Here is a 19350-nt window from a genome sequence, read left to right on the forward strand (position 1 = left end):
AAAACACCACAGACTGTAATTTATAAATAATAGAAATGTATTGTCACATTTCTGGAGGCAGGGATGTCCAAGATCAACAAGGCAGTAGGGACTGGCCACGGTGGTTCATGCCTATAATCCCAGCACTTTGGGAGCCTGAGGCAGGAGGATTACTCCAGCCCAGGAGGTTGAGACCAGACTGGGCAACATTGTGAGACCCCATCTCTACAAATGCAAAAAGAAAATTAACCAGGCATGGTGGTGCACACCTGTAGTTCCAGCTACTTGGGAAGTTGAGTCAGGAGGATTGCTTGAGCCCAGGAGTTTGAGGCTGCAGTCAGCTATGATCATGCCACTGCACTCCAGCCTGGGCAACAGAGCAAGACCATCTCTAAAAATAAAAAAAATAAGACATTCCAACAGGTTCAGTGTCTGATGAGGGCCTTGTTCCTCATTGATGGTTACTTGTTGCTCCCACGGTGGAAGGGATAGAATGGTTCAAATCCACTCCTTCGAGGCCTTTTATAAGGACCCTAATCCTTTCCATGAGGCCTCTGCCCTCCTGACCTAATCACGGACCAAAGGCCCCACTTCTTAATACTATCACATTGGCAATTACATTCCAATATATGAATCTGAGGTAGGGAGGGACACATTCAGACCGTAAAAGAGGGAGGGTAGTACAGTGAAAACAAGGAGTCAACAAGGACTATTTGGGACAATTTCCTCAGGAAGCACAGGACAACTGGGTGCCTTCCTTTGCCAAATCTATACCTGCTGTAGGGACACTCCTCCTCACTTAGTATATGTTCCCACATTAGTATTTTAAAAATATGTTTCATGGCCGGGCACGGTGGCTCACACCTGAAATCCCAGCACTTCGGGAGGCCGAGGCAGGTGAATCACCTGAGGTCTGGAGTTGAAGACCAGTCTGGCCAACATGGTGAAATTCCATCTTTCCTAAAAGTACAAGAATTAGCGGCCGGGCGCGGTAGCTCACGTCTGTAATCCCAGCATTTTGGGAGGCCAAGGCAGGTGGATCACGAGGTCAGGAGTTCAAGACCAGCCTGGCCAGCATAGTGAAACCCCATTTCTACTAAAAATAGAAAAAATTAGTTGGGCATGGTGGCGTATGCCCGTAGTCCCAGCTACTCAGGAGGCTGAGGCAGGAGAATTGCTTGAACCCAGCAGGTGAAGGTTGCAGTGAGCCAAGATTGTGCCACTGCACTCCAGCCTGGGTGACAGAGCAAGACTCTGTCTCAAAAAAAAAAAAAAAAAAAGAAAAAAGAAAAAGAAATTAGCCGGGGTGTGGTGGCGGGTGCCTGTAATCCCAGCGACTTGGGAGGCTGAGGCAGGAGAATCGCTTGAACCCAGAAGGTAGAGGTTGCAGTGAGCAGAGACCACGCTATTGCACTCTAGCCTGGGCAACAAGCGTGAAACTCCACTGCAAAAAATAATAATAAAATAAATATAAAATAAAATAAAAATGTGTTTTCCTTTGTTCACATCCCTTGCACATAACAGGTTTTGATAAATATTTGTTGAATGAATAAATGCAGAACATGAGTCCCAAACTCACACAGCCCCAAACCCAAACAGGCATGAACCAAAGCGTAAGTCCGTGGGGACATTTGGCACTTAAGCTAACTCTCCTTTCAGCGTTTTCCATGGTTCTGGTCCACCTTGAATTTCCTTACTGGCAAAAGCTTCCATTTGAAATGCAGATGAAGTCCAAGTTTCTTCTTGTTCCAGATGTGCTGCTACAGAGGGCGCCCTACCTGGCTGCCCAACTGATCGCTAGAAACAGCATTGGCCAGGGTATCATCAAGAAGGGACAGTGAATCTAGGCCGGGCGCGGTGGCTCAAGCCTGTAATCCCAGCACTATGGGAGGCCGAGACGGGCGGATCACGAGGTCAGGAGATCGAGACCATCCTGGCTAACACGGTGAAACCCCGTCTCTATTAAGAAATACAAAAAACTAGCCGGGCGAGGTGGCGGGCGCCTGTAGTCCCAGCTACTCGGGAGGCTGAGGCCGGAGAATGGCGTGAACCCGGGAGGCGGAGCTTGCAGTGAGCTGAGATCCGGCCACTGCACTCCAGCCTGGGCAACAGAGCGAGACTCCGTCTCAAAAAAAAAAAAAAAAAGAAGGGACAGTGAATCTTAGTCTAGCCAAGTCTATACTCACAGTGTTCTGTATTATGAAAGCCCCAAATTGCATTTAAAATACAAACAAAATTGGCCAGGTGTGGTTAATGCCTATAATGCCAGGACTTTGGGAGGCCTCCTGGGAGGCCAGGAGAATCACTTGAGCCCAAAAGTTTGAGACCAGATTGGGCAACATAGTGAGACCCTGTTGCTATAAAAAATTTTTTTTAATTAGCAGGGTGTGGTGGCATGTACCTGTAGTCCTAGTTACTTGGGAGGCTAAGGTGGGAGAATTGCTTGAGCACAGGAGTTCAAGGCTGTGGTGAGCTGTGATCACACCACTGTACTCCAGCCTGAGTGACAGAGGGAGATCCTGTAGATAGGTAGGTAGGCAGATAGATGGATGGATGGAAACATAGATAGATAGATAGATAGATAGATAGATAGATAGATAGATAGATAGATAGATAGATAGATAGATACATACATACATACATACATACATACATAGATACATAGATACATACATAGATAGATACATAGATAGATAGATAGAGAGATATAGGAGGGAGTAGTCAGAATGATCATCAGCATAGTCCTGCTTTCCTATTTGTACTGTTCAATATTACACCTAGTTGGTCAGGTGCAGTGGCTCATACCTGTAATCCCAACACTTTGGGAGGCTGAGGTGGGTGGATCACTTGAGGCCAGGAGTTCAAGACCAGCCTGGCCAACATAGCAAAACCCTGTCTCTACTAAAAATACAAAAAAAAAAAAAAAATCAGTTGGGTATGGTGGCACACGCCTGTAATCCCAGCTACTCAGGAGGCCAAGGCAGGAGAATCACTTGAACTCGGGAGGCAGAGGCTGCAGTAAGCCGAGATCACACCACTGCACTCCAGCCTGAGTGACAGAGTGGAACTCTGCCTAAAACAAAACGAAAGTATACCTAGTTGAGTGGTGCTTTTTAAAACATAGATCACACCTATAATCCCAACACTTTGGGAAGCTGAGGTGGGTGGGTGGACGGCTTGAGCCCAGAAGTTTGAAACCAGCCTGGGCAACATAGTGAGACTCTGTCTCTACAAAAAAAAAATTAAAAATTAGCCAGATGTGATGGTGCATGGCTGTGGTCCCAGCTACTCAGGAGGCTGAGGTAGGAGGACTGCTTGAACCCAGCAGTTCAAGGCTGCAATGAGACATGATTGCACCACTGCACTTCAGCCTGGGTGACAGACTGAGACCCTGTCTCAAAATAAATAAAAATTAAAATAAAATAAATGTCATCCATGATTCACTGTTGACTGTGCTATTTCTTCTGGGTTATTTGCTCAAATGTCACAGAATGTCATGGTTCTGGAGGCTTAAGCAGGAGGAGTAACACTGGACTAATTTCAGCCAGTGAATTAACCCCCATTACCTCTCAGAACCATCTAACCCTGGGATATGTAAGAATGAGTGTATTATCTCATTCATGTAGGACCTGAGAGTATTTTCTGATTTTCCCATGACATTTATGTCTCCGTTTTCCCTTTGCTGTGAAAAATATGGAGATCTTATTGTTTTGAGCAGAGTCATTGCAAGATTAGCAGAGAAAGATTGGTGGGCATAATCTGATCAGACAGTGACAGCATGAGTTTCTGATTATTAAAATACGTAACATTTCAGGTGATACTACGTTTTATATATAATCGTATATGTAATTATAGCCAGGTGTGGTGGCTCACGCCTGTAATCCCAGCACTTTGGGAGGCCAACGTGGGCAGATCACAGGCTCAGGAGTTTGAGATCAGCCTGTCCAACATGGTGAAACCCCGTCCCTACTAAAAAAAAAAAAAAAAAAAAAAAAATTAGCTGGGCATGGTGGCGTGCGCCTGTAATCCTAGACATTCAGGAGGCTGAGGCAGGAGAATCGCTTGAACCCAGGAGGCGGAGGTTGCAGTGAGCAGAGATTGCACCATTGCACTCCAGCCTGGGTGACAGAGAAGACTCCGTGTCTCTCTCTCTCTCTCTCTCTCTCTCTCTATATATATATATATATATATATATGTATGTATGTAATTATATAATAATCACGCAATAATTTTACAAAGATGTCTTGGTGTCAATTCAGTAAATACATACTATTTTGTGCGAAATATTATGCTGGAAGAGAAATGTTTAACAGAAAACTGACATATAAAACAAACTTTTTCAAGGAGTTTATGCTCTGAGAAAAAGGGATTAAAGTATCCAAATAATACAGGCAGATATAAGATTAAGGTAATAAGGGAGGAACAAACTGCCATTAGGGATCCCAAGGATGGAGAGATGATATTTGGCTGCAGGGGATTAAGAATATCATAATGAAAGTTGAGTAGAGCTTTTAGATAAGTTACGGATGGAAAAGAACAGAAAACACATTTTCACTGAACGTTAGGTGAGCTTATGAAATAACTCTGAAACTATAAGCTAGGACCAGAGTATCTGAAATCACTTCAGTTTCCACTTTTGAAGCAAACATAATCCTTTAAAAAATTAGCTAGGGCTGCTGTAACACAGCCATAAACTTGGTGGCTTAAACAACAGAAATTTATTGTCTCACAGCTCTGGAGCCCAGAAGTCTGAGATTAAGATGTTGTCAGGGTTGGTTCCTTCTGAAGGCCGCAAGGGACACTGCTCCATGCCTGATCCCTAACTTGGTGGGGTCTGCCAGCGATCTTGCATTCCCGGATTGTGGACACATCACCCCAAGCTCTGTCTTCACATTCACATGGTGCTCCTTCTCCCTGTGCGCATTTATGTCCAAATTTCCCCTTTTGATAAGGACACCAGTCATATTGGATTAGTGCCCACCATAATGACTTCATTTTAACATGATTCTCTCCGTAAAAACTATCTCCAAATGAGGTCACATTCTGAGGTACTGGGGGGTAGGACTTCAACCATTCTTTTTTAGGGGACACAATTCAGCCCATAGCAGTAATACACACATTCACGCACACGCACACAGTTTCATATAGCATGTGCCTTTTAACTTTCCCACCCCCCCAAGACAGGGTCTCAGTGTCACCCAGGCTGGAGTGCAGTGGTGCCAGTAGCTGGAACTGTAGGTGTGTGCCACCACACTCAGCTAATTTTTACTTTTTTTTTTTTTTTTGTAGTGATGGTGGTTTCACCATGTTGCCCAGGCTGGTCTTGAATTCCTGGGCTCAAGAGATCCACTCCCCTCAGCCTCCCAAAGTGCTGGGATTACAGGCGTGAGCCACCACGCCCAATGCAAGTGTCTTTTAAAAAGTGATGTTGAGAGTCAGGTGTTTATCCTAAATCAGGTCATGGAACATAACAGAAAAAAATATAAAAAGAAATGTTCTAGCTCAGTAGCTTCTCACATAGTTTACTGATGTAACAATCTGCCTTCAGACTCCCTCTCTCACAGTCTAAAGATGAACAGGTTGTACCTGAGATTAGAGAAAGTATAACAACTCATTTGTACGAAGCATTACAGTTTAGAAAGTATTTTCTCACACTGCATTTCATTTGATCTTCAATTCTCTCAAGACAATTAAGTCAGCAAGGTAGATATCACATTACCAGCAAGCATATGAATGAATGAAGTCCAAGAGGGGTTCAGTGAAATATTTTAGGGCCCCACTTTAGATGAATACAGATGGCAACACAATTCAGGTGTTCTGAATTACAGCCCAGATATTTTTCATTCCATCATGATGTACCCAAAAAGAATGAAAGTACAGTTATCACTTTTATTTGTCCTTCATTTGGAAAAATTTGTCTCGGATGCAGCCTACTGAAGAGTGTATTGACTGATGATTCAGTTCCGTTGATAAGATTATCTGGGAGTTCTTGGTATAGGCATGAGGGGAGTTGTAATTAAATAACTGGCAGTGGTATCACTATGGGACTGATGGGCAGAAACAAAGAGCTGCCTCTACTCGCTGAGCTGAAGGCTACCTTCATAACTATGAAAACAACATAGAAGTCGGCTCCGCATTTTTGGTGGGACTGAGTCGACTCTTACTTGGTGGCAGATTGGTTTAGAAGCATGAATCTTGGATTGACTTATTCAGATGTTAGTCATATTATTTGTAGACCATCCATCAAAGGTCTTGCTTGTTTCCTTTTGGAATATTTAAAATACAAAGATTCTAATTCAATCCAGCAGAAAAAGCCCTTGTGCTGTAAATACAGGTAAATAACTGGGTCCAAAAGGCCACACCTCTCTGTTTTTTTCTTAATTTTTGTTGCTTTTCCTTTTTCAAAAATGTTAACATAAAACAATGTTTCTATTTATTGAGAAAAAACATTTGCCAAGAACCATGTTCAGCACTTTATATCAACCTTTCCAGACCATCCCATTTTACAGAATAACAGTAAGGCCCAGCTAGCTGGGGGGCTTCAGCCACGCTGGAATTTGAACCCAGACCTTTCTGACTCCATAGAACATTTTTATTTCTTTCTATGAGGGGAGGTAGGAAGGGAATGGGGTGTTGACAGCTTTATAGAGATGTAATTCACATTCCATATAATTAATCAGCTAGGGGCGAATAATCCAAAATACAGAAAGAACTCATATAACTCAATAACAAAAATATAATTCAATTTTAAAAATGGGCAAAGGACCTACATAGACACTTCTCAAAAGAAATTCGAATAGCTAACAGGTATATGAGTAAGTGCTCAACATCTCCAGTCACGACGGAAATGCTAATCAAACCAGGAGATACAGCCTCACATCTGGTAGAATGAATAGTATCAAACGTCAAAGATAAGCGCTAGTGAGGATGAAAAGAGGAAGCGCTTGTATGCTGCTGGCAGGGATGTAAATTATAGAAAACAATATGGAGCTTCCCCCAAAACATTGAAAATAGAAAATTCTGGGTATATACCCAAAGGAATTGAAATCAAGATTGCAAAGAGATATCTGCACTCCTATGTTCATTGCAGCATTACTCAATGTCCTTTGGCAGATGAATAAAGATAGGGTTTATAAAAATACAATTAAATATTGCTCAGCCTTATCAAAGGAAGAAATCCTGCCATTCGGAACATGAAGGACATTATGCTGAGCAAAATTAAAATAGGCAAGACCACAGAAAGAGAAATACTGCATGATCATCTCACTTGCATGGGAAATCTGAGTCAAATCCATAGAAGCAGAGGGTAAGATGGTTGCCAGGGGCTGAGGGAAGGGGGAAATGGAGTGATATTGGTCAAATGGTACAAAGTTTCAGTGATACATGATTTCTGGAGATCCAATGTACAGCACGGTGATGACAGCTCAGTACTGTATTACATACTTGTAATTTGTTAAGATCTTAAATCTTCTCATCACACATACATACACAATACATACACAATGGTAATTATGTAGAGATAATGAAGATATTAATTAGCTTGACTGTAGTGATCATTTCAGAATGCATATCAAAACATCAGGTTGTACATCCTAAATCTATTTCAGAGGTTCAGAGGTTTCAAGGAGAAAACAAGACTTTAAATTATCTGTATTTAGTTACTGCTAAAGTGTCTTAAAGTAGTAGTGATGAATAGTTATAAGTAGCAACCATATAAGCAAGCAGTCCTGTCAGACTGTTCCAGCACAGTATTTCAGCTCACTGCTTATATACAGGTGGTAGGGTTCATGTAGATCAAAATCACATCAAACTTGCTCAAAAGTTACATTCAAGCAGAATCTCATCAAGGTTTAGGTGTAAGAGTACATTTGGTTATGGATTACAGAAGCATAATCAGTAATCCTATCAGACTTTATCTCATGTGTAGGAAAAGGCAAGGACTGGGGTCACTTAAGGAATATAGTGACTCAGGCAAGAGACGTAGGGGTGCCCTGTGCTTTATGCTATTTTGTCTTCAAGGCATCTTTCCAGAGAGTTGCATGTCGTCACAGGGTCAGGGGCTTTGTGAAATGACGCTGGCAGGCAGAAATGAGCAGACCTGGGTTCTTACCTTTGCTGCTTTGTCTCACTCCACCTGGCTCAGCGCTCGGCATGTAGTCAACACCGAATGCACTGGGAGGCCATACAGATACTATGTGAGAGTGTGATCTTTGGAACCACATTGATTGGGTTAGCATCCTGGTGCCAACACCTATGAGCTGTGACCTTGGCAAGTTACTTCATCTCCAATGACCTCATTTTCTTTATTGGTAAAATAGGGATAATTCACAGGACTGTGGTGGTTTTACAATGAAAGGTAAAGCCCAAAGTACTTGATGAATTTTAGCTATTACTATTATTCATGGAAGCAGCTTAAACATCAGTGGACCTAAAAAAAGTTTCACAGGTGAATTGCACTAACAATTAGATAAGAACATTTGATGTAAAAATGTTGAGACAGCTTTGTATGGAAACCAAGAACATATCTACTCATTTCTTTATTCTCACCTCCATTTTCTTAGAGATCAAAATAAATCATAATCCTATTTTATTGCTTTTGACGAAAAGTTTCAGGAAGCAGATCTTGGCCTATGCTTTCAGATGTTTTCCACATACTTTGGGAATTTCACTGCTAGAGTATTAGTCTTATACAGAACTCCTACACAACCGAATCATGGACTCGCAGCAGTAAAGCTACCCTATTTATGTTAAAAGTTAAACTTGGTTTATTTTGGCTCTGTGGAATGCCTACTCATTTTACATATACTTTCTAAGTACTTCTTTATTGATAGACCTTTCTTACGAAGTAATATTGAAATATAAACTATTCACAAAGCACAATTTGTCCCCTAATCTTCTTGATGGTTTAGAATTAGTAGGAATATAAACCAATGGGAAACGTGTGTCTCACCATCTAACTATTAGACTTGCTCTGAAGTTAGTGAGTTTTCATGGAACTCAATTACTAGTTATCCCAGCAGTAAATGTAAAAGCTGACATTTCTGAAGAAGCACTTATTCTACCAATTATCCCAACATATTATAAAGCTCAGCCCATAAACCAGGAAACTTGCTGTTGGCTTCTGGCTAGGTTTTCCCAGTGGGTTTACTTTGTGACTCAGGGATACTATTCCACTGGCGAGTTTCCTCCACTGTCCAGCTACATACCGCTGCATCCTAGTTTCCAAGAGAAAAAGGAGAGGGGACGCATGAGTTCTTTTTCTCCGAGACGGAGTCTCGCTCTGTTGCCAGGCTGGAGTGCAGTGACACTATCTCAGCTCGCTGCAGCCTCCACCTCCCAGGTTCAAGCAATTCTCCTGCCTCAGCCTCCTGAATAGCTAGGACTACAGGTGCACACCACCAAGACTAATTTTTTTTTTTTGGTATTTTAAGTAGAGAAAGGGTTTCACCATGTTGGCCAGGATGGTCTCAATCTCTTGACCTCGCGATCTTAGACTGCTGTGCCAGGCACCAAAAAGCCGAGAGCCTTTTGAAGTGAGGCCAATGCCAACTGAAAAGAGCGAGCCCTCCCTACTGCTACAACCCAAATTAGTCCTCTAGAGCAAAAGGTCTCTCTCTAGCAGGAGGTTATTTTGCCCCAAACTGTCATGTCTTTATACTGAAAAAGAAGAGTTTCTTTTCTTTTTTTTTTCTTTTTGAGACAGAGTTTAGTTCTGTTGCCCAGGCAGGAATGCAGTGGCGCAATCTTGACTCACTGCAACCTCCACCCAATCGATTCTCCTGCCTCAGCCTCCTGAGTAGCTGGGATTACAAGTGCCTGCCACCACGCCCAGCTAATTTTTGTATTTTTAGTAGACACAGGGTTTCACTGTGTTAGCCAGGCTGTTCTCAAACTCCTGACCTCATGATCCACCCAACTAGGCCTCCCAAAGTGCTGGGATTATAGGCGTGAGCCACCGCACCTGGCCGAGAAAGAGTGTTTTCTAAATCCTTCTCTCTTTTCAAAATTCCTCAACAGAACTCATCACCAATATATTTCTTCATGGTGGTATACCTAAAATTGATTAATTAGAATATAAAAGAATATAAATTCATTTCACAGCACCACAAGTTATAGTTTATTACACAATAGCCAGAGGCAAAGTATTTGCAAACAATAACTGCTGTATTCAATATAATATGCAATATAATATGCAATATAATATGCAATATAATATGTATGCAATATAATATGTATGCAATATAATAACTATATTCTCTAATATTTTGTCATTTGAAGAATTATTCTTTAACAAATGTAACATTTAACATTACAAAAAAGAAAACAGACAAAGTTACAAAGAGCAAAGGCAGTAATACTGTTTCTCTAGCTATGAATAATACAAAAATATAAAAATATACAAAAATAAGTTTTTTGTAGTAATATAAGCTTCTTAATACATAACACATAACTACATAAACACATTCAATAACTATCTACTGAGCTACTTACTGTGTAGCTACTACTGTGAAATAACTAAAATTCAGTATGAGAGTCTTGGATTTACAATACTGTATTTTTTCACAGATCTCTTCATCCGCTTAATTTTCTTCCCTAAGATTTGGTGATCTTGCTTTAAAATATACCGAAAATATCTACAACCTAAAAAGTAAAGCAAAATAAAAAGTTTTAATACTCATCACATTTTCACATTTTTCAAGTATATTTCTACATTTTTAAATTTTTGCTTTAAGTTTAGCACACTAATGACTATGAAAATAGATTTATTTGTATTATCAATATGTCCTAAGCATATTCTCAGCTGTGCCCAATGAAATATATTTCTTCCTATATACAAAAAGGGGTATTTGCATTACCAATATGGCGAAAGTATATTCTCAACTGTGCCCAATGAAATATATTTCTTCCCATACACAAAGATGTTTGTAATCCATCATAATTAAAGCATAGACTTTAGCTTGTTTTCTACCCTTCCTCCTACACCCTAGTGATGGTGATAGGTGTATTATATACAGTCACATATTAAATGAGCCTTCTGCAAAAGCACATTTGTACAGCTTCCTTCTCAATGTTAGCTTGCAAATCAGTCAAAGTTACATTCATAACAGTAAGAAAGTTCTCTGTAGAAAATCTTGGTGTGAAGGATTAGAATAAACAAATCATAGGTTAGAAATGGTCAAACATTATCTATTCATTCTAGCCATGTAGCGAGCAGCAAGGTGGAGACCACGTAGCTCTGACAGAGGGGCCTCGTGCTCATTAGAAGTTCCACCTGCTCTTCATAGTCTTACAACACACAGGACTGTCAAGCATTTGTCAAATATTTCAGACAAATGAATCATATTTCCGTAAGAAAAACGTAAACTGGATATTGAGGATTTTTAGAGTTGGTAAATGAATAAGACCATAAATCACATAAGAAAAATTAATTTCATTACAGTTTCAGCTTGTATGCATCCATCTTACCTGAGAAAATGCAAGGACATATACTGTATCTATAGTAACCATTTTTTATTATTCCTGAAACTAGTACGCCAGAATTACTAACATTTTTGTTTTGTTGCTTTTCCTGAGATGGGGTCTCACTATGTGACACAAACTGGTCTCAAACTCCTGGGTTCAACCAATCCTCCCACCTCAGCCTCCCAAGTAGCCAGGATTACAGGCGCACTGCATGCCACCACACCCAGCTAGTAACATTTTACTAGCTGGGAAGCAGTGGTGTCTGTAGTATCACCAAAATAATTTGTGTTTCTAAACATATCATACTACCTTAGTAAAAAACAAAATATTTTACACACAAATTTTTGCCTGTACCTATATAGAAAGCTGGAAAGAACTTCGTTCCCACCCTAACAGAGAAAAAGCTTTAAAAACTACAAATATTAACTATCAAGTCCATGAGAGCTGAAGTCACAGGGCAACCAAGTAGCTTCAATCCCAACAAAGAAAGGCCCCTCCAAGGAGAAACGGGCCTGGCTTGCTTTTAGCGAGACATGGAAAGAAAGAGAGCCATCATACCCCACTCTAAGCACAAAGCAAAGGCAGACCATGCCTAGAATTTGAATCCTATAAAGTAAGGTTGGTAACCAGAGCAAGAAGCAAGCCCAGCTTAACTAATGAATAGACTCACTTAACCCCACACTAACAGCCTGAGAGGAGACGTGGCTCTTGCGGGAGTAACTGATGCCTCATATTTGTAGAGCACTTTAGAAATTACGAAGCACTTTGATGCGATGTTCACATGATACTTACAACAATAAGACGGGTGTTACAATGCCCACTTCACAGAAAAGGCTCCTAAAAGTTAATTGCTTGATCTAAGTTACATAGCAAGTGAGTGAGAGAATTGGAAAATTAACCCAGATCTTTCCTTTTTTTTTTTTTTTTTTTTTTGGAGTCTCGCTCTGTCACCCAGGCTGGAGTGCAGTGGCATGTTCTTGGCTCACTGCAACCTCCACCTCCCGTAACCCAGATCCTTCTACTCTGCTGAAAGAGACCTGTTGATAATTGTGCTAGATGCCTCTCTACTCATAAAGTAGTAGAAAAATGACAATCCAAATCACCTTTCTGTTCCTTGTCATGAGTGGATCAGAGAATTTTTATTTTCTTCTTAATCAACATTTTATTACATTCACTGAGACTACTAATTCCAAAATAACAGAAACTATATTCAAAAATGAATTGGAGAATCTCTTCAGGACACCTTAAGCTCCCTAGCAACGGACTGCTTACTAGTGGTCACTGTAAGATTTATTTTCTTCGTTTCTGGACATACTCTGTGATAGTTTCATTTCGGTACTGGCCACCTTTTCAATATTTCAGTGGTAGAAAGCAGGTAAGAGTTTTACCACCCAAAATATTTCTTTTCTTTGAAGAAAAAATCAATATTCCTTTTCTTTGAAGATAATTTTTTTCATATGCTAGTAGAAGGTATTCTTTTTCTTAAGTGGAAGAAATGTTTCGTGCTTACAAAAATAGACAAGTAAATATTGGTATAATATGAAGCTATTAAAGAACAGTGAGGTCAATAAAGAATATTTTGATACTTGAAAATATCAGTAAACTTTCTATAAAACAAGGCTAAATGGTCAATTCTTGTGAAAAGTTTGTATCATGTATCTTAATGCCCCCTAACAACACTCAAGTCAGGAGACGAAAACCATTCATAATCAATGATATGAAATCACTGCTTCTAATCTAAGCACGTGACCTGATCCCAACTCAGGATTCACTCTTCCATTAAGCAGTTATGTCTTAAGCACCCAGTATTTTTAGGTACCACATTAGGTAAGCTCTAAATGAATTATTCCAAAATCAGCCAAAAGCTATGTCTAGATAAAACGAAAACAAAAACATGTACCTTTTCCTAACAGTAATCCAGCCACAAAAGCTTTCTCACAGGCCAAAGCTGTATCTTCCTTCCAATCACTTTTTGCCCAAAAGTAGCTGAAATGAAAGTTTGGCCACCAGTTTTTCCTGGAGTTCCACTCGTCTTGAACCCACGCAAGGTGGTTTCTGGAAAAGAAAAATGTCAAAAGAGAGGGTCAATGATGTGAACAAATCTATATTACCAGAATTTAGACTTAGAGTCTACAGAAAGATGACAAGGAAAATGTTTCCAAGCTAAATTCTCAATATGGCCAAGGCATAACACATGATTGGCAACAACAGGAAAGCAAATCCTTTTTTGTTCTCTTCTATCTCCATATCCCATTTTCCATTTCACTAAACAGACAGTTTAGCACAGTGTCTTCGAGTCTGTGCTAAGACTCAAAGCCAGACTCCTGGATTCAAATATCAGCTCTTCCATTTACTATGTATGTGATCCTGGGCAAGCTGCTGAACCTCTCTGAGCTTCAGTGCCCTTGAGGACATTAGCAGTACTGATCTCATAGGACTGTTATTAAGATTAAACTATTCCAGTAGTAGGGTACAGCAGGTCTTATATAAAGCTCTTTGCATAGTGTCTGGTACATAGTAAATATTCAGTCAACATTATTTATTACTATTACTTAAGTAAAAGCTTACTTAAAATTATATGCTGCCATGAATGACTATGCAAATTAAGATGCCCTTATTATACAAATACATGAACAAATAGGTTAAACTGTTAAGTGCAGGCAATTCTATGTGTCAGTGAATAATTTATTCATTGCATATATTTAAGATATACAACATGTTTTATATACATAAACTTTTTTGTGTGGTGGGAACACCTGAACTCTACTCATAGTAAATTTCCTATACACAATACAATATTAACTACAGTCTGTGTTGCACATTAGATCTCTATAATTTAATTGAGCAAATGCTTATTGGCACCCATGTGCCCCCTATGGTAGAACAAACAGCAGTTCGAAAAAATGAGCCTCTTTGCTTTCAAGGACCTTATAATCTAGTAGTTTATTCAGTGCTTGAGATTTAGAAAATGGTTTACAGTGAGTGTGTCAACATATGACACCAAAACCATTTTATAAACAGCACTGTCCCATCAAGACAAGTCAGATCTGAAGCCTGAAACAAGTTACAACTGATACTGAATTGCCTAACAACTCAACTGGATATAATAAATATATGAAACAATTTTGTGATATCCCTTCTTCTCACACACTAAGTAAAAATAACAGGAAATTCATTTTCCTTTACTCAAAATATGACACTAATAATATTATAATCAAAGGTACACTTTTAGATACCCAGGTCACAATGGATTTAATGAGTACTTGTTGAATGAATAGTGTATGATGATCTTGTGAGGTCCTAAAAATACTCACTGAAAAAATGATCAAACACAGGTAGGAGGAAAGGTGCTTCCCATGTGATCTTACAAGTTAATGACGCACAAATCACGAGTCATTAGCAAAGAGTGATCCCTGCTAGTCTTTATTTCCAACTGGAAAACACATACGTAGTCCTTAGCAAGCAGCAGTGCTAAGCACAGGATTTATTTTGATGGCATAAAAAAAATTGATAGAATTTTTGTATGTTCCCCTTATGACTCTGTATTTCTTTGCTTCAGAAGAAAATGTACTCAGAAAACAGCTAAAGACACAGTTCAAAAAAATCCAAAAACATAAGTAAAGATCTTTAAAAATTGACAGATATTAGCTAAAATATTGGGAAATATTATTTATGATGACCTAGTAATAAATACTGTATGTTTCTTACCCCATTAAGGTCTTTTTCAGATATTTTGCCAAGTATTTCCAAGCAGTTATATTCTTAGTGCATCCGGCAAAATCTAAGACTCCAAATAATACCTCCAACCCCAGTTTATGGTGTTCTTCTTTTTCTGCAATGGTTGTAACAATTCAAGTTTACATAAGGTATTGAAATGTACAAAGCTAAAATATACATGTATATATTTTATCAACTGTATATATACTTTACATATATGTTGTTGATAAAATACTGAATCACAAGCCTTCTGGTTAACAGTTTTTAAAAATTCATTATGCTTTTACTCCTGCAATGAATCTGAAAAACTCAGTAAAAATTCCTGCTAATGAGGTAATGGTGGTGAGTCTGATCTCAATGTGGGTTACACTCCTCTACTGAGAACATTACTTAAAGTACCTGCCCTGTTTGGGAATTTTATACATGTTATTTTATATTCAGAGAGGAACCCAGGCAGTCCTAGGACAAGTTTGGGCTTAGCCAACTTATTTCCTTCTATGGTGTGCTGAAATCTAGTAGGGACTAAAATGGAGTGAATTATATAAAATCGAGCCATTTCTCTTTTGCAAACTACTGCCTTCACCTTGTATGACAGGAGTAGGCAAACTTTTTCTATAACGGCCCAGATAGTAAATATTTTAAGCTTTGCAAGGCATACAGTCTCTGTCACAACTACACAGTTCTGTCACTATAGTGCAAAAGTAGCCGCAGGCAATACATAAACAGATGGACATCAACAGAACTTGATTTATAAAATCAGGCAAGGGGTGGATTTAGCTGATGGGCCATAGTTTCCTGGTCCCTAGTCTATAGCTTGTCTACAAAAGGTAAAAAACAAAATTTATTTATTACCTGATTTTCTAAGTAATGTATGGAATTCCAACATCAATTTATGAGATGGTACAATCTGATACAAAATCTGAAAGAAAGAACAGTCTTGTAATTTTTACATACTTGTAAAAGCATTTCTCAGATTTCAGCTTACTTTCAAAATAAAGTTTTTACTATCTAATATGCTCTCCATAAATTTATTAAGTATTTTTAAACTACCTTGCTTTTTATCTAGTTTCAATCTAAGCATAGAAAAGTATTCTCTGTAAAGCTGGGTTTTTTTTTTTTTTTTTAAAGTCCCTGCTAACAAGACAGTCAGGAGAATCGAGGGAAATAGGCAGGGACTTTTTATTTGCTCCTTATATACATCTATATTGTTTACCATGCTCAACAACTTAAAACAATTTATTTCAGAAGCCAGGACTGAAGGAAAAAAAGAAAAAAATCAATTACCACAGAGAAAATATACTTATTTACTAAACAGAAGAGATCACAGAATATTTATATAAAGCAAAAAAACTAAAAAGGCTGGGAGTTAATTTCACAGATTGTGCTCAGGAACAGTTTACTAAGGGTATATGAGTAAATATTTTAACAAACTTTCACACAATGAAAAAATTTCTCTTTTAAAAAACAGGAAGAACTATTTTTATGAATATTCAAAAAATGGAATTTAAAATAATACTGTATTTTTCATTTTAATACATTTAATTCTAGAATGAATTCATTCTGCTTACTAAAGTACTTTGACCTTACATTGAAATAATTTCCAACAAAATTAAAAGTAAATTTTGTTAATTTCTGTTAATCATTTTCAAAAAGATCAATCAAGATGAATACACCAATATCAGAGAATATTATTGAAATTCGGTTCCTATGAAAGCCACATTTGTCTCATGATTTTATAGAATTCTGTTTATGGCTCAATTCACTTTTTTTTTTTAATTGAAATATAACATGTAGCAGAAGTGTATACAAATCATGGCATCCAGTCAGTTTTCACAAAGTTAAACACTCAGGTAACCAGCACCCAGATCAAATAATAGCACATCACCAGAACGCTAGAAATCCTCCATTAGTTTTGAAAATTTCTTAGTCATGAGCCCTTCAAATGTTAGGGTTTTTAAAAAATTAGTTTGCTTGCTTTTGCCCTGTTCTATTCAGAGGTACTCCACCTCGGACTCCAATGACAAATATGTCAGATCTTTTCACCAATTCACTTGTATGCTCCTTTCTGCACCTTTCATCCTTTTTGTTCTCCATGGTTTAGCCTGGTATTTTCTGTGCAGTTCATTAATCCTCAATTTTGCTATGTTCAATCTGCTATTAAACCCATGTATTGAGATCTTAATTCCAAATACTGTATTTTTCAAAAGGAAAAACAGAATTTCTCTAAATCTATCTTGTCTTGAATATAAATGAGATAAGTATTCAACAGTTATTTTCTGTAGCATTTTTTAAAATCTTTTCAAAAACACCATTAGTGATTGATAACCTGAATGAAAGCACAGTCTTGCTTTTGTTTTAAACACAATCCTTAATATTTTTTAATATAAATGAGCCAAAAGCTATCTTAACAGAGTAAAATAAAAATAGCAACTTCAAAGGTATTGTTTAGTCCAGCCTGGGCAACATAGCAAAAGCCCGTCTCTCCAAATATACAAAAAATTAGCCAGGCATGGTGGCATGTGCCTGTAGTCCCAGCTACTCGAGAGGCTGAGGTGGCAGAATCACCTGAGCCAGGGAGGTGGAGGCTACAGTGAGCCTCACGTGTTCATGCCACTGCACTCCAGCTTGGGCAACAGAGTGAGACCCTGTTTCAAACAACAACAACAGCAAAGGATTATTTAGTAAAACAAAGCCTGGTGAAAAATTTATAAAACATAGTTTTCACATCTGAAGGTTTGATAATGCCAATTTTGATCATGAAAAGTATAAAGATAATCGGCCTTTAAAAAGAAAACAGAGATAAGAACTTTTCTCTGTCATTTCTTTAGGTTGAAAAGGACCTTTGTCTTTCATCCCTAAAATGCCATTATTAAAAACTGAACACAAAATATACAAATAATTCCTATACTTTAACAACAAAAACCAAACAACCCAATTGATAAAAGGGCAGAGGACTTGAACAGACATTTGCCAAAGATGATAAACAAATGGCCAATAAGCACATGAAAAGATACACATCACTAGACATTAGGGAAATGCAAACCAAAACCACAATCAGACACAGAGACCACTTCACACCCACTAGGATAGCGGTCCCCAACCTTTTTGGCACCAGGTACTGGTTTCGTGGAAAACAATTTTCCCACGGACCAGGGTGAGGGTCGAGGATGGTTTCAGGATTGCATTATTTATGCACTTTACATTTACTGTGCACTTTATGTTATTACATTATAATATATAATGAAATAATTATACAACTCACCATAATGTAGAATCAGTGGGAGCCCTCGCTTTCCTGCAACTGGATGATCCCATCTGGGGGTGATGGGAGACAGTGACAGATCATCAGGCATTAAATTCTCATAAGGAGCATACAACCTAGATCCCTCGCATGTGCAGTTCACAATACGGTTCGGGCTCCTATGAGAATCTAATGCCACCGCTGATCTGACAGGAGGCAGACCTCAGGTAATGCTCACTTGCCTGCCACTCACCTTCTACTGTGTGGCCTGGTTCCTAACAGGCCACAGATACTGGTCATAATGGTCCATGACCCAGGGGTTGGGGATCCCTGTCCTAGGATATCAATGATCAAAAAAGGGGATGGAGAATAGAAGCTGTTAGCCAGGATGTGGAATTGCTGGTGGGAATGTAAAATGTGTAGCTGCTGTGGAAAACAGTTTGACAATTCCTCAAAAAGTTAAAGAATCACCATATAATCCAGCAATTTCACTCCTAAGTACACACCCAAAAGAAGTGAAAGCAGGGACTCAAACAAATACCTGTACACTAATCTTTAGAGCAGTATTATTTATAATAGCCAAACAACAAACACAACCCAAATGTCTACCAAAAAATGAATAGATAAGCAAAATGTTGTGGGTATATAAAATGGAATATTATTCAACCTTAAATAAAAATGGCCATTCTGATATATGCTACAACATGAACCTTGAAAACATCATGCTAATTGAAATTAGCAAGACACAAAAGGACAAATGTTATATGATTCCACTTATATGAGGTACTAAAATAATCAAATTCACAAAGATGGAAATTAACATAGAGGTTTTCAGGGGCTGGGAAGAGTGGGCAATGAGTTACTGTTTAATGAATAGTTTCTACTTGGGATAATGAAAACATTCTGGAAATAGACAGTGATGGTGGTTGCACAAAACTGAATGAATGTAC

General features: G+C 38.6%; 1 protein-coding gene across 4 annotated transcripts in view; it reads right to left on the minus strand.

Moving 5' to 3' along the window:
• Nucleotides 1–10092: 10092 nt before the first annotated feature.
• LOC105493463 (TATA-box binding protein associated factor, RNA polymerase I subunit A) overlaps nucleotides 10093–19350 on the minus strand; it is a 31877-nt gene continuing 22619 nt past the window's right edge. For 2 of the 4 annotated variants that reach the window (XM_071080986.1, XM_011761145.3), the window contains exons 8-11: nucleotides 16012–16078; nucleotides 15151–15274; nucleotides 13343–13497; nucleotides 10095–10620 (exon numbers count right to left, since the gene is read on the minus strand). In XM_071080986.1, coding sequence (XP_070937087.1) covers nucleotides 10502–10620; nucleotides 13343–13497; nucleotides 15151–15274; nucleotides 16012–16078 — 465 coding nt within the window. In that variant the 3' untranslated portion in view covers nucleotides 10095–10501. Of the gene's footprint in view, nucleotides 10621–13342; nucleotides 13498–15150; nucleotides 15275–16011; nucleotides 16079–19350 lie in introns of all 4 variants that reach the window. The other 2 variants (XM_024796484.2, XM_011761144.3) reach the window with 2 other exon arrangements.

This window comes from Macaca nemestrina, chromosome 1 (genome assembly GCF_043159975.1).
Source record: "Macaca nemestrina isolate mMacNem1 chromosome 1, mMacNem.hap1, whole genome shotgun sequence".
Taxonomy (NCBI): Eukaryota; Metazoa; Chordata; class Mammalia; order Primates; family Cercopithecidae; genus Macaca; species Macaca nemestrina.